Genomic DNA, 14354 nt, shown 5'->3' on the forward strand with positions numbered 1-14354 from the left:
TAATGGAAAAGAATCTAAAAAAGAACATACATATACATGTATGTGTGTGCGCGTATATATGTATGTATAACTGAATCACTCTGCTGTCTACCTGAAACACTGTAAATCAGCTGTACTTCAATTTAAAAAAAAAAGACGAAACTCGTAGGAAGCCCTGACAGCTCTGCCTCCCGTTCCTCCGGTCCAGCTGTGCGACGCTGGGGAACGACCACTTTTATTAAACAGAGGATGTTTTTATTGGGGCCAAGATAGAAAAGAACGGTAAGTAATGCACATATCCATTCAAATCTAAATCTCTAAAATGCTTTCAGCTTTTCTCTCGTAATTTGAGGGGAAAGGTCAGTGTGTAACAGACAGAAAAGGTAGCCGAGCCTGACGTACAGGAAAGCTTCCAGGAGACACTAAAATAGACGGACGGGGGAGGTGACTGCGTGTAAGGACGGCATCAAGTACTTTTCAAGAAGAGGAGTCATGTGACCAATTAGCTGGAGAGAGCGCAAACGCAGCTGAGGAAATATTTCTGAGCCCTTCAGAGACCATTCTTCAGTGACAACATGAGCCTGCCCTGCTGCATAAAGGCTGGGCCCCTGTCTGTCTTACTCAGGGATACAGCACTGGTTCCTGACATGAGGTCTCACACAAAGTAAGTGCTGAAGACATTCTGTTTCACTTTCTATAATAAGCTTAAATCTGTCATACCCAGTGTGAAAATTTTATTCTTTAGTAAACATTTTCCTGAGATGTCTATGTCATTTGCTTAGCAAATCGTTGTTTTCCCTAAAGATATTAAAAACTGAACCAAAACTCATTCAAAGTATTGCAAATTCTGAATTAATACAATTTTGATTTTACTTGCTCCCATCTTTCTCTTAATAATAACAGTTACCAACACCTGCCTAACATCGACATACCAGGGATTTAAAAAAATGATATATTACTTAATCCTCACAAAAACTCTGCAGCATGTATTATTGTTCCCATTTTAAAAAAGAGAAAACTAGGCCTTAGTAGAGCAAATAATCACAGCTAGGAAGAGGGATACCAGGATTTGAGCCCAGATATGTCACACGTCCAGCTCCAAGGCCCATGTTCTTTTACGCTTCAGCACAGCCCTGTCTCCAAAGAGACCCTGAAGGGCTGAACAACGCAGAACCCAGGTAACTGCTCTCCTCTCAGGCACACGCCCGTCTTCTCTCAGCCCCAGTTAACAGAGGTGTTGGCTTCAAAAGGGAGTGAGCTCTTCAATATAATATATTCCGCAGCATAAATGTAATAACACTTCTTTCATCATCCATTCAAGACTCAGTCTTGCTTGTACAGCCCTTTCACAGGAACCACCTACATTATCTAATGAGCGCTCATCCACTAATCAGCTGTGTGACCTTCCACACATTTCTTTCCATCTCTGGGCTCAGTGAAGCTGGGGGGTTGGATTAGAGAAGTCATCTTAATTCCAAAATTCTATGCTTCTTTTATAATATATAGTAGGCCTTTAGAGATACATTTACAAACTTTTTAAAAAGAAAAGCTATTTAGCATTTCAAATTAACTGGACTGGCAAAAAAAAAAAAAAAAAAGATGACTTATGAAAGGATGTTGGAAAAGCCAGGTTTTAGGCCAAGCTCTGTTAATTGTGTTTTTGAATCATATTAAGTACCTACAATGCACAAGACATTCTTTCAGGCACTTTGAACACAACAGAGCATAAGAAAGGTAAGTGTCTATATTCTAGGAAGGACAATGGGCAATAACCAAGCAAAGAGTAAGGAAAATATAGGTAATAATAAGAGCTCACAGAAGGCAGAATTCAAGATGGACCCTGAGAGCGCCACCCCTAGGATATACACACCTCTCAGTTACTCAGTCAAATCCTAACCGAGGTGCTGTTGTGTAGCTATTCTGCAGGTTTACTTAAAGCCCCAAATCAGCTGACATTAAGAAAAGGAGATTATCCCTAGTGGGCCTGACTCCATCAGGTGAGTCCTTAACAGGGATGGGACTCTTCTCGGTAAGAGAGGTTTAAAGCATGAAAGGGAGACTTCACTTATGTCTTTGAAGAAGGAAGGGGCCGTGTGGCAGGGAATATGGGTGGCCTCTAGGAGCTGAGACCGGCCCCGGCCGACAGCAAGCAAGGAAATGGGAACTTTGTCTACCTGGGCAAGGAACTGAGTCCTGCCAAAATCCTGTGAGTCAGAAAGAGGACCCTGAGCACCAAGTAAGAATGGAGACTGGACAGCTCCTTGATTTGAACCTTGTGAGACCGTGAGCAGAGTACCCACCATGCTGTGCCCAGACTTTATTCCCACTACTTTATTCTCACTAATTGAATTATTAATAATCTTTACATAGCATGATGAGGGAATAGTCTATGGTTAATTTTCTGTGTGTGGGATAATTATTCTTACCCTACAACAGCAATAGTAATGATGATGAAGATAACTACCAGTTATTCCTAGGTACCAGAAAATATTCTAAGATACACACACCTTTAATCTTCACAATAACCCTGTGAAGCAGGTATTATGCAGATTTTGAGTCTCTTGAACCCAGAAATGGTGTCTAATGCAGCAGCTCTGTCTCTCTGCTTTGAGTGCTCTGTACCACAGGCTTCCTGTACTTTTAAAGGGTTTATGGAAAGGTTCTCTCCTTTTAGCAGGTTTAGACTTCCTGCTTGGTTGTAGTCTCATTTGAAAATAAAACCCCAGGAATTCTCTGGTGGTCCAATGGTTAGGACTTGGTGCTCTCACTGCCAGGGGGTTCAATCACTGGTTGGGGAACTAAGATCCCGCAAGCCACAAGGCCAAAAAAAAAGAAATAAAAGAAAACCCCAACTTCCACAAAATCACAAAACTGCTTGTGTAACATCATTTACCATCTACCCAACAGTAGCTTGGGATGTTACTATTCAATGCACAGTGAACCAATTATACATGTGCAAAATCATAGTCAAACGAAACAGAATGGCAGGCTAGTGCATCAGGACTGTTGGGACATAGCACACAAGGTGGGGTGGGAGACGGTAAAGCTAGAAAGATAGGAGCCGGGTCATAGAAGGATGCTGGGCTTTGTCCTGTAGACAGAAAATGATATCAAAGGTTTTTAAAGAGTTAATGTCAGAGCGCTCTGGCAGCAGGGTGAAGACTGGATTTGACTGGGTTGATAAAGCAGGCCTACCAATCAGAAAGGACAGAGATTTGTTAGGTAACATTTGGAAGGCTTGATCATTGAATGTAACCTAAAGGGGAGGGAATAGCCACGGGCAATTCTCATGTTTTCACTTGAGTGCTTTGGGTAGATGCTGCTGCCCCAAATGAGAAAAAAAAATATAGAAAATGGGTGTGTGCAAAACTGACCCATTCATCTGTAGAACCATTTTTTTCATTGTATCTCATTTTATACATGAAAACCTGAGCTCAACAGACAGTAAACACCCGAGAGCAGGCACCAGAACTGGAGCCCAAGGCGCCTGCTGTCTACTCTTGTGCTCCCTCCATTCACGTCAGTGCCTCTGAATACTCTGTATATTTTACGAACACATGAAGAGAAATCATAGATTTTAAAACCAGGGGATTTCCCTTCCATATATTAACACACTAACAATTAGGGCAGTCTTTTTACAAAATAGGTTTCAAATACTCACTTCAAATTCTTTCACAAAATAACGGGTTTCACCTTGGATAACTGGTCTGTGATCTAACAGCCTTGAATGAATTTCTCCAAGATCTGTAAAGACAAAATGAAACTCAAGGTCAATCCATGCTAAGTGGCACAATCTCTAGCTTTACTCTTCCTGTTCCCCATAAATGTATGAAGGTTAAAATCCAGTTCAGACTATGGATTATCCAGTCAGTAAATTGGTAAAGTACTTTTGAGAGCAATTTGGCAATATCTAATAAAGTTGAAGACGTATACCTAGCAATTTCATGCCTAAGTATGTGCCCTAGAAAAACTCTTAAACAAAGGAAAATGTATAATGTTTACTACAGCATGAATATAATGTCAAAAGAAAAAAAAAGGGGAATGACCTAACATACTCATAGGATGGATATTACAAATCAGTGAGTGAAAATGAATACAGTGGGGTTACATTTATTAACAAGGATAAATCCCGCAAAAAAGCAACTTTCAGAAGGATAAAGCCATTTATATAAACTTTCAAAATATGCAAAATCACTTCCTGTTGGGACATATACAGAAGCCATAAAGCTATAAAGAAATGCACGAGAACGATAAACACCAAATTCAAGACAGCGGTTACCTTAGAGGAGGGAGGGCCGTGCAATGAGAGCAAAGGGCACGATGGCGCTCTTCATGTGTGTTTATTAAGATGGCTGGTGAGTGTTCACTGCAAGTCTCCATAAGTCATAATTAAGGGAAAAAAGTTCTGAATTTTAACTGTTTTTGGTGAGTCATCCCGGGGCATATTCTGCTCTCATACCACTTACCATATTGTCCTGAAATTTCCTCTCTACTCCTGTGAGTATCTCAGAGACCAAATTGTTTGTATCATCCACAGAGGGTTAACACACATTTTTCTATATGACTGAGAAGCCATTCCACTGATTTTGGGACATGTGCGTCTGTGGCCTGATGTAATGGGAATTTACTTAGTCTTTGGAGAATTCAGTTCTGTTCAGAAGTGGATAATGATCACCTCTGAAGCCCTGACTGCACTCCAAAACTTAAGATGTGAAGATCAGGGGGAAGAAAAGATTCTGAAACACACACGATCACAAAAATTAAGCTGGTTTTGTAATAACATTATAACAACAAAACAAACACATTATAATAATTCAGAGTTGCAGGCGTCCCAAGGATTACAAACAAATTCTCTCAGTTTAATAAAGTAAAGGGAAGCCACATATTTCCACATAAACTCAATCCCAGCCCTGCTACAGGCAAAGCACTCTTTTGTTGTTTGTTAACAAGGCAAAAGATATAATCCTTTGTTCTTCAAAGTTCATACTCTAACGTGGGAGTTAGAAATCTCTTCACACAAAAGATAGAAATAAGCACTTCAACAGACTATGAGACAAGAAAAGACACAGTAAACTGCAGATCTCTCATTATCTAATAAAGTTCTGGCCCTGAACTTGCAGACCTTTGATGTAGTACGTGGATCTTTGCCCATCATAAGGAACAATTTACTGCAGAGTAAACTTTTCTGATAACACCCACATCGTCACCACTGTCACCTCACGGCTTCTCACATCCATCCCTTCTGTTCCATCCTTGCTTGTCTTGGACTATTTCAACAGAGTGAGTCACACCCCTCTTCAACCCACTCCACGTACAGTCAATTCCGCTTATCTGCAGGACAGTAGGCCCTTTGTATTCTCTGGTTCTGCAGTTACAAATTCACTTTATAAAGTAGGCAAGTTCACAAATGGGCCTCCTGCAAGACGAGGATCCACTGTACCTGCCTGAATGTTCTATTTAAAACACAGATCTAACCACATGACTCTTGTACTTATTGTTGTTCCATAACAATATGGAACATTCAACAAGAAGTCCAATCTCCTTAAAAAGGCAAGAATTCTTCTTCGGTCTGATTTCCACGTGTAGTTTCCCAAACATGCCATGCTGACTCAGGCCTCCACGCCTTTGCTCATGCTGTTCCAAACTAAGTCCAAAATATCCTTGCTCTCTTTTCTCAACTACTAACCCTTTATTCTTCAAGACTCAGGTCAGACACTCCATGCCCCAGGAAGCTCCCCCTGTCTCCTAACAGCCAACCACAGCCCAGAAAACCTCAAACACCTGGGGCCTAAGTATTGAAATCATTTATTTATATATTTCCCTTTCACTAGACCCTGGCAATAAAACTCGACACGTATATTTTCACAATCGATAGTCTTCAAGTAAGATGAACTAAAAACAGATTTTCAGAATGAAAATAGTAAATGGTTCCACAAAAAAACCCAAGGAGGTTCTAGACGTATTTTCAATTATAACTCAATTTTGAATTAACCTGAAAAACTCCCTTTGAATTACCTTCTTTTAAAGAAAGTACTACATCTGAAACTAATATATTGTAAATCAACTGTACTTCAATTTAAAAAGTACTACATCAAAATCACAAACTTCTGTGCATCAAAGGACACAATCAACAGAGTGAAAAGGCAACCCATGGAATGGGAGAAAATATATGCAAATCATGGCTGTAAAGTGGCTAATATCCAGAATAGAAAAAGACCTCCTACAACTCAACAAAAACAAAACACACTACCTGATTAAAAAATGGGCAAAGGACTTGAACAGACATTTCCCCAAATAAGATTTACAAATGTCTAGTAGGCACATAAAAAGATGTTCAACATCATTAACCTTAGGGAAATGCAAATCAAAACTACAAGACACTGGGACTTCCCTGGTGGTCCAGTGGGTAAGACACCGAACTCCCAGGGCAGGGGGCCCGGGTTCGATCCCTGGTCAGGGAACTAGATCCCATGTGTCGCAACTAAGACCTGGTGCAGCCAAAATATAAATAAATATTAAAAAATAAAAACAAAAACAAAACTACAAGATACTACCTCACACCCATTAGAACGGCCACTACCAAAGAAACAGAAAATAACAAGTATTGTTTAGGTTGTGGAGAAACCGGAACACTTGTGAACTGTTGGTGAGAATGTAAAACGGTTCAGCCACTACGGAAAACAGTAGAGTGGCTGCTCACGAAGTTACAAATAGATTTATCATTCGATCCAGCAATTCAGCTGTGGGTATACATCCAAAACAACTGAAAGCAAGAACTCGATATTTGTACATCCATGCTCACAAGCGCCAAAAATGCGAAGCAACCCAAGTGTCCATCCATGGGTGAATGGATGCCCAAAATGTGGGTGTGTGGGTGTGTGTGTGTGTACAATGAAATGTCTGAATCATATTCAGCTTTAAAAAGGAAGGAAATTCCGACACATGCACGATTTTACGTATATGAAGTACCTAAAGTAGCCACATTCAGAAACAGAAAGTAAAATGGTGGCTGCCAGGGGCTGGGGCGGGGGAAAGGGGAGACTGGGGAGGCCGTGTTTAATGGGGACACAGCTTCAGTCTGGGAAGATGAAATAGTTACGGAGCTGGATGATGGTGATGGTTTCACAACAACGTGAAACGTACCAATGCCACTGAATTGTACGCTAAAATATGATTAAGAGAAACTTTATATTCCACGTATTTTACTGTAATTAAAAAAAAATTTAAGTAATAGCTCACTAAGATTGCACATGTAAACAATTAAGGCCTAACACCCCTGCACTACGCCCACACTACTAACTAGATTTGAGACACCCTGAATTCTACACAAACCTGACAGATACGGTTAAAATGCAATAGGCATGAACACGAGGATGCCATTCCCTGGGCAGCGCTGAAGGGCGCCGGAATCCTACAAGGGCTTCAACACTGCAAGACGGTAGGGCTGCCGGCAGAAGCGAGGGGTTAAGAGAGGACGGAGATGAGAAGGTGTGGTATTTAACTGGCAAAGATCTTCCTGCAGGAAACAGTTGTTGAGAGCTTGGAGAATCAAACCAATTCAGGTTCTGTGAGAATCCGGGCTGTAGCTAGGTTGTGACCTTCTCCCAGCTCAAAGCTCGTCCACGGGACGAGTGGACATCGCTACACGTGTTGGGGGGCTTTCGTGTTTTAAGATGCCTTCACGTTCTCTCGTTTCCACCCTGCACGACCCAGGAGCAGACAGGGTCAGGGCGAACGGCCTAGGCACACACCTCCTAAGCGGCCTGCCTGGGGGCGCGGGCCCTTCCCGACTCCCAAGCTCAGGGCATCACACGTGGGTTGCGAGCCCGCGTCCACGCCAGCTCCACGCAGGGTCCCGGCCTGGGGGAGGGGAGAGGGAAGCCCGAAGGCTCCCGGCTGCGGCTTCTACGAGGAAGCAGGAGGGGCTGCGGCGGTTTGCTGTTACTGGGAGGCACCTGGCGCGGGGAAACAGGCGCCAATGCGCAAAGACCCCTCCCCCACCCACCGCAAACGCCAGGCCGCCCGGGAGCCGGGGGTCGACCTCGGGCTCGGCCCCGGGTGAGAGGACGCCGCCTGGGAGGTGGGGCTGTGCTGGGACCACCGGGCCGAGAGCCCTAGTACTCCGTACCCTTGATAATGAGGTGGGCTGGCGAGCCCCCGGTCCCCAGCGAGTCCTTCTTCTTGCCGCCGCCGCCGCCCGGGGCGGCCTCACAAACCACGGGGGTCTCTGTCCCTCCGCCGCTCATCCCGGCCAGCTCCGCCCACCCGCGGCCGCGCTGCGCCTGCGCAAACCTACGCGTCCCGCTTCCCCCGCGCAGGGTTTTTGCGTCATCAAAGGGCATCGGGGACGCTGAGCCTACCCAGCGGGCGGTTCCTATAAAGCCACTATGGTGTGGCCAGGGTCGTGAGCTTGAAGAAGCCGGTGCCGCCATGTTGGGTTAGGGCAGATGCTGCCGGAATAGGAAGGTGTCTGAAAGTTAGAGTTAAACTTATTCCTCCCTAAACCTGCTGAAATTTATCGTGGTTTAGAGAGGTTGGCGGAGAGGGGATCTAGTTATAGATGAATATGAATAATAGTGGTGTAAATACGTCATCTATATTATTACCTGCCACCAGTATTTAATGGAGGTTGTTGACGTGCGTGCTTTGCCACATTTGCTCATCATGGCAACTGCGGGAAACAGTTTTGTCCTTTCTTTCTAACAAAAGAAGAAACAGGATTAGAGATTAAGTAATTTGCCCAAATCACTTCTCAGACTCATTCATGCCCATGTAAAGAGCAAAATCGTCTGTTCTTGGCATTTGTATTTACAACATCTCAACCAGTTGTTATAGGGGCTAAGATAAAATAAATGCATGTAATTATGGAAGGGACCATAATTTGCTAGGCTGCTTTGATTCGTAGCCCTGAAGAGACAAATCCGGTGCTGACAGATTTGTATCTAGTGCTGCTGTTTGGTAAACTCCTTAGAGTTGATCTTGTATTCTCAACAAGTTGTCACTCCCTTCCTGGCACAGGCCTTCCCCCATAGCCTCTGCTTTAGCTCCTCTCTGAAGTACGTAGATAATAGTAATTGATGCAATTTTCCTGAGGTGTTTCACAGATGTGAACCCACCCCCATCAAATGGAAGATGTTAACTACTTGATGACTATGAGCATGTAGCCCCAGGCCTCCCGGAGCCCAAGGACTGATAAAGTTAACCCCTGTGACACCACCCTGTTCCTTCATCATCAGCCAATCAGAGTATTGTGCACGATCTGATCGCGTACCCTGCAGACCCCTCCCCCCACCTCGCACTTGGCCTTTAAAAATGCTTAGGCGAAAACCCTTCAGAGAGCAGGAGGCTTTTTAGGACATGAGCCACCTTGTCTCCTCGCACGGCCTTGCAATAAACCTTTCTCTGGCTCCAAACGCTGACGTTTCAGTTTGTTTGGCCTCACTGTGCGTCGGGCACATGAACTTGCATTAGTATTTGTGCCTGTTCAAACGACAGACGGTGCAACTTTGCAGTGACTCCTTCATCTCCTGTGTTCACCCAGCGGTTCTTTCTAAGAATCATCTCTTAATCTCTCCCTTCTCCCTCCTCTCTTCCTGCACTGTCCTTACCCTCAAGGGTCTCTCAGTCACCAACATTTACAGACTAGGGCCTTGTATATGACAGGATGGAGGAAAGTGCAGCACATGTGTGGGACACCTGGGGGCAGGAGGTGGCCAGGAACGACTTCCCAGAGGAGGTATATTTTGTCTTCAGAACTGAAATGTTGTGTAAGTCACGTGGGGTGCGGTGAAGATGGAACTTGGGGTTTTCTAGCACAGGAATAACAAAGAGGCATAAAATAGATGAATTCATAAATAGAATGTGAACTTGGTTAACTGCATGTTATTGGGTCCGGCTTCTAACCTTTTACTTCCCTCGCTTTGGCATTAACCTCTAGAAAACGTAATTATTTTTAAAGCCCCTCATTATCCTCCCCACTTCTAGGCACTTTTCGTATTCAAGTTTTCTTCTGCATCTGCCAGACTAAATCTTCTCTAAGCTTGTCTTCTTAGTTTCTTTGAACTACTGAAAAACCTGGGAAGACTTGATACTGAGCAGGACACTGTGGGGCTCCTGGGCACAAAATTCTGTGTCCCTCATTTCTCGATTACAGAAAATAGGCTTCATTCAGCCTCCATGACCTTCCCAGAGTTCCAACCAGCAGGTTCAAACGGTTGCTAATTAGGGAAGGGAGAGGATGCGGAGACAAGTGAGGAACAGTGAAAAGAAACAATAGTGTCAGAAGTTCCTTAATGGTCCAGTGGATAGGACTCAGTGCTTTCACTGCAGTGACCTGGGGTTCAATCCCAGGTTCCCCTGGTGTGGGAACTAAGATCTGGCAAGCCACGCAGTGTGGCCAAAAAAAAAAAAAAACATAGTGCAGCCTTGGGGCAGGGATACATAACAATATCTTTGCAGATACTGAAACCCCTACCAGGTGGGAGAAATTAACCGTAATAAGCACGTTGACCCCAGACCGGTTAGAACCAGAAGGTTGACGATGCTGACTCCCACTTACTTCCCCACCAACCAATCAGAAGAATGTCCACGAGCTGATCACGCCCTCTTTGAATCATTACTATAAAACTTCTCACTACCCCCCTCTAGATTGGGACACACAGTTCTGAGAGCAGGAGCCTGCTGTGGCCTCCTTTGCCTGGCAAAGCAATAAAGCTATTCTCTTCTACTTCACCCAAAACTCTGTCTCCAAGATTTAATTTGGTGTTGGGGTACAGAAGCCAGATTCGGCTTCAGGCTCCCTCTAGTAGTGAGATTGATACTTCTCCCACATTAACATGGCTGTTAAAATTGCAGATTCTGGGTTCTGCCTCCCCAGATTCTGTTTCAGTAGTTCTAGAGTAGCTGCTACCTCCCCTTACCCAATTGCCAGTTGATTATGATATAAGAATTCCAGGTGCAGCAGTTAAGACTTTGGAATCAGACAGAACTGGGTTCAAATTCTGGCTGTGCCATTTGCCTGATGTTCCTTTTCTACAGAATAGCAATAAGATATCCATATTATAAAGTTGTGATGATTAAAGAAGATAATACCTGTAAAGTACTTAGTGCTTGGCACATAGCAAATGCTCAATAAATACTATTTCAATAACCTCCTCTATCTCCTTTTAAAGCCCTGTATAATCTGCTCTTTCTCCCAATCCACCTTTATTTGCCACCACTATAATGTCTTGCACGTGTTTTGCCCTTTACAATTTATAAAATGTCATCACACATAACATACCATCTTCTCATTAATCTAGTTGGGATAAATATTATAATACCCATTTTCAGATACAGAAGCTAAGGATCAGAGAACGTGAGAGAGTCTCTAAGATGGCTGCGATGTTTCCTCCCTTCCCGCCCATCAAGAGATGGAGTTTGTTTCCCCTCCCCTGGAGTCTGAACTGACCTTGTGACTTGCTTTGATGGGTAGAACATGGTGGGCCTTAAGCCACCTGGCAGTTTCTGCTTTTGCTCTTGTCGGGAAGTCTAGGCTGTCCTGCTGGGGAGAAGCACGGGAAGATGAGACGTCCCCTGTAGAGAGAGGCTTTATAGGTGAGAACGGAGGCCCCCTAGCAGCCAAGGGTGAGGGAGGCCTTCTTGGATCTTTCAGCCCAGCCATCAGCCAGCTGAATGCAGTCCCATGAATTGCAGTGGAGTGGATACCACCACATGAAGCCAGAAAACTGCCTAATCAACCCACAGTGTTATAGAAACAGGAGGGAAGGGGGCAGGACACAACCTCTAAAAGAATGACATAGCCATTGAGGATATGACAAAAACTGGCTAGAAACCACGTGGTCCAAGACGGTGGAAGATTCGACTTCCAGTGGACCTTGAGCCTCATTATATGCTCATTGTAATACATCAGCTAAATGACACACCCACCAGCGCCATGACAGTTCTGAGGCTGATGATAAAAGGCCAAAAAGTGGGTGGTGGCCCAAGTCCTGGAAATCCCCACCCCTTCCCCAAAATAGTTGGAATAATCCTCCCACTCATTAGCCTATGAAATTACCCAGCCCATAAAAACTAACCACCCCATATTTTGGGGCCTCTTGCCTTCTGAGATGGCCCACATTGTCTGTGAAATGTGTTTCTCCCATGGCCACTCTAGCCTTTTGAGACAGCCCGCATTCTGTCTATGGAATGTGTATCCCCCTAAATAAATTCATTTCTTACCTATCACTTTGTCTCTCGCTGAATTCTTTCTGTGCTGAGACATAAAGAACCTGAGCTTCATTAAGTCCTGAGACCAGGTGTGTGATTTCAATTAAAAGACAGTGGGTTCCAAGTCCCAATCTGAATTGTGGGGTTTCATTATGAGAAATAATAAATTTTTGTTGTTTTAATACACTAAGGTAGGTGTGTGTGTGTGTGTAAATTATGCCCACCTCTTATAGAAAGGATTTCACATGGCTTACAATGATCTGTAAATATACTCCCACAAGATGGTACCATAGTTATCAAATAGCAGAACCATGGTCAGAGCCCTGGTCTATGGACTTCAAGGCTGGTGCATTCTAAAACAGCAGAGCTCAATCAGCTGGGGTGGGGTGGGGAGGTGGTCTCTCTACTATGTCATGACTGTGCCAGACATTATTTCTGCCTCTTTCTTTTTAGACACCCCCTTCCTGGAATGTTTTCCTTGCCCCTTCTGCCTGTTCAATGAATTGAATCAACTTTATTTTTCTTGTATAATAAAGAACTTGGCTGATCTTTGTCCCTGGTTCCTGGAAGATAACCTCTAAATCCTTGGAATTTCGAAAGTGATGGGAGTGGCTTTGTTATTCTTGGTGGGCCGGAGGTTATGCTAAAGCGCTCACTCACGTGGGTCCCGGGATGGTTTCAGGATGGGGGCTGGCCATACATGAAAGACCACCATGTGATTAAAGGGTTGAGGCGTTGAGGCTTTGAGCCATGTAATATCAGCTTGACTTCTGGCGAGGAGAGCGGGCTGGGGATTGAGTTCAGTCATGTGGGCAATGATACATCAACCATGTCTTCACAGTGAAACCCCAGTAAAAACCTTCTGGACAGCCCGGGTGACCTTCCTGGTTGGTAGCCATACTTTAATGTGCCAAGAGGGTGAGGCAAACTGAGGACCCAGAAGCTTAGCGTTTGGGACCCTCCCAGACATCTATTCATTTGGCTGGTCTTGATTTGTATCATTTACAACAAAATTGTAATCATAAGTACAGCACTTTCCTGAGTTCTGTGAGTCATTCTAGTGAATTATTGAACCTGCAAGGGTAAAGTGAGACCTCCTGACATTTGTAGACAGCTGGACAGAAGCTCAGGTGGCCTGGGAACCGCCAGAGCTTGTGGAGCCTTCTGGAGTCTATGAGGTCTGGGCTAACTCTGGGAGTCAGTGTCAGAACTTGCTGCAATTGAACAAACACTTACATGGCACTTACGACAGGCCAGCTAATGTTGTAAGTGCTCTACACGTGCTGATCCAGTTAGGGCTCATGGCAGTCCTCTGCAGTTGGTAGCATTATTATTCTCCTCATTTGACAGGTGAGGAGGCTGAGGCGTAGAGAGGCTAAATGCCCAGCTGGTTTGGGGCAGAAACAACCTGGTCCCTGCGTACGTGTTTAAGTGTAGGTGGTGGACAAAGAGAAAGTAGGGGAGGATGATCTGGAGAGAAGGAAGAGGGAAGCCATACTACCTCTAACTGGCCTTTTCATTTCCTCATTCAAACACGTTTAACAAATATGGATTGAGCACTTTCCGTGTGCCAAGCGCCGTGCTAAGGGCTGGGATATAGCACTGACCCAGCCTTTTCCTCCCCTCACGGAGGCGACATCTACCAGAGGGGACAATATTAAATCCCTATGCAATGACTTTCCTGCAATTCTGTTGCTTACAGCCTGTAGATACACGTTCCAGCTGTTTGATTGTTTTGTTCCGCCCAGCACTGCGTTGCGCTGTTCTCTGGGATGGTCAGGTCCAGAGTACACCTCGGTTTCTTTCTCCTCTTTTACAGAAATCTTTAAACTGCAGCTCAGACAGCAAAGAGCAACTGAAAGAAGAGTTCCAGTGGCAGAGCGCTCCTGCCAGACACCTTGGGCTGGGGGCGGGGCTGCTCTGCGTCCTTGCTCTGTGACCCATGGAATCTCAGAGTTTTGAGGACAAAAAGGACTCTGTCATCTCCCTGAAGGGCTTGTGTTATCTCTAGCTGTCTCCGGATTGATGAGACGTTTCCTGTATTATTTAAATAAAACTTTTATTGAGATAATTGTAGATTCTCATACAGTTTTAAGACATAATACAGAGATTCGTCGTACACTTTGCCTGATTTCCCTCCACTGGTAACATTTTGTAAATGTGAA

General features: G+C 44.3%; 1 protein-coding gene across 3 annotated transcripts in view; it reads right to left on the bottom strand.

The window, feature by feature from the left end:
• The window catches only part of BLOC1S5 (biogenesis of lysosomal organelles complex 1 subunit 5), a 42097-nt gene extending 33843 nt beyond the window's left edge, over window positions 1–8254 (bottom strand). For all 3 annotated transcript variants that reach the window (XM_036870030.1, XM_036870032.1, XM_036870031.1), the window contains exons 1-2: window positions 8108–8254; window positions 3641–3723 (exon numbers count right to left, since the gene is read on the bottom strand). In XM_036870030.1, coding sequence (XP_036725925.1) covers window positions 3641–3723; window positions 8108–8225 — 201 coding nt within the window. In that variant the 5' untranslated portion in view covers window positions 8226–8254. The remainder of the gene's footprint in view (window positions 1–3640; window positions 3724–8107) is intronic.
• Window positions 8255–14354: the final 6100 nt, after the last annotated feature.

The sequence above is a fragment of the Balaenoptera musculus genome, chromosome 11 (assembly GCF_009873245.2).
Source record: "Balaenoptera musculus isolate JJ_BM4_2016_0621 chromosome 11, mBalMus1.pri.v3, whole genome shotgun sequence".
In the NCBI taxonomy this organism is placed as follows: domain Eukaryota; kingdom Metazoa; phylum Chordata; class Mammalia; order Artiodactyla; family Balaenopteridae; genus Balaenoptera; species Balaenoptera musculus.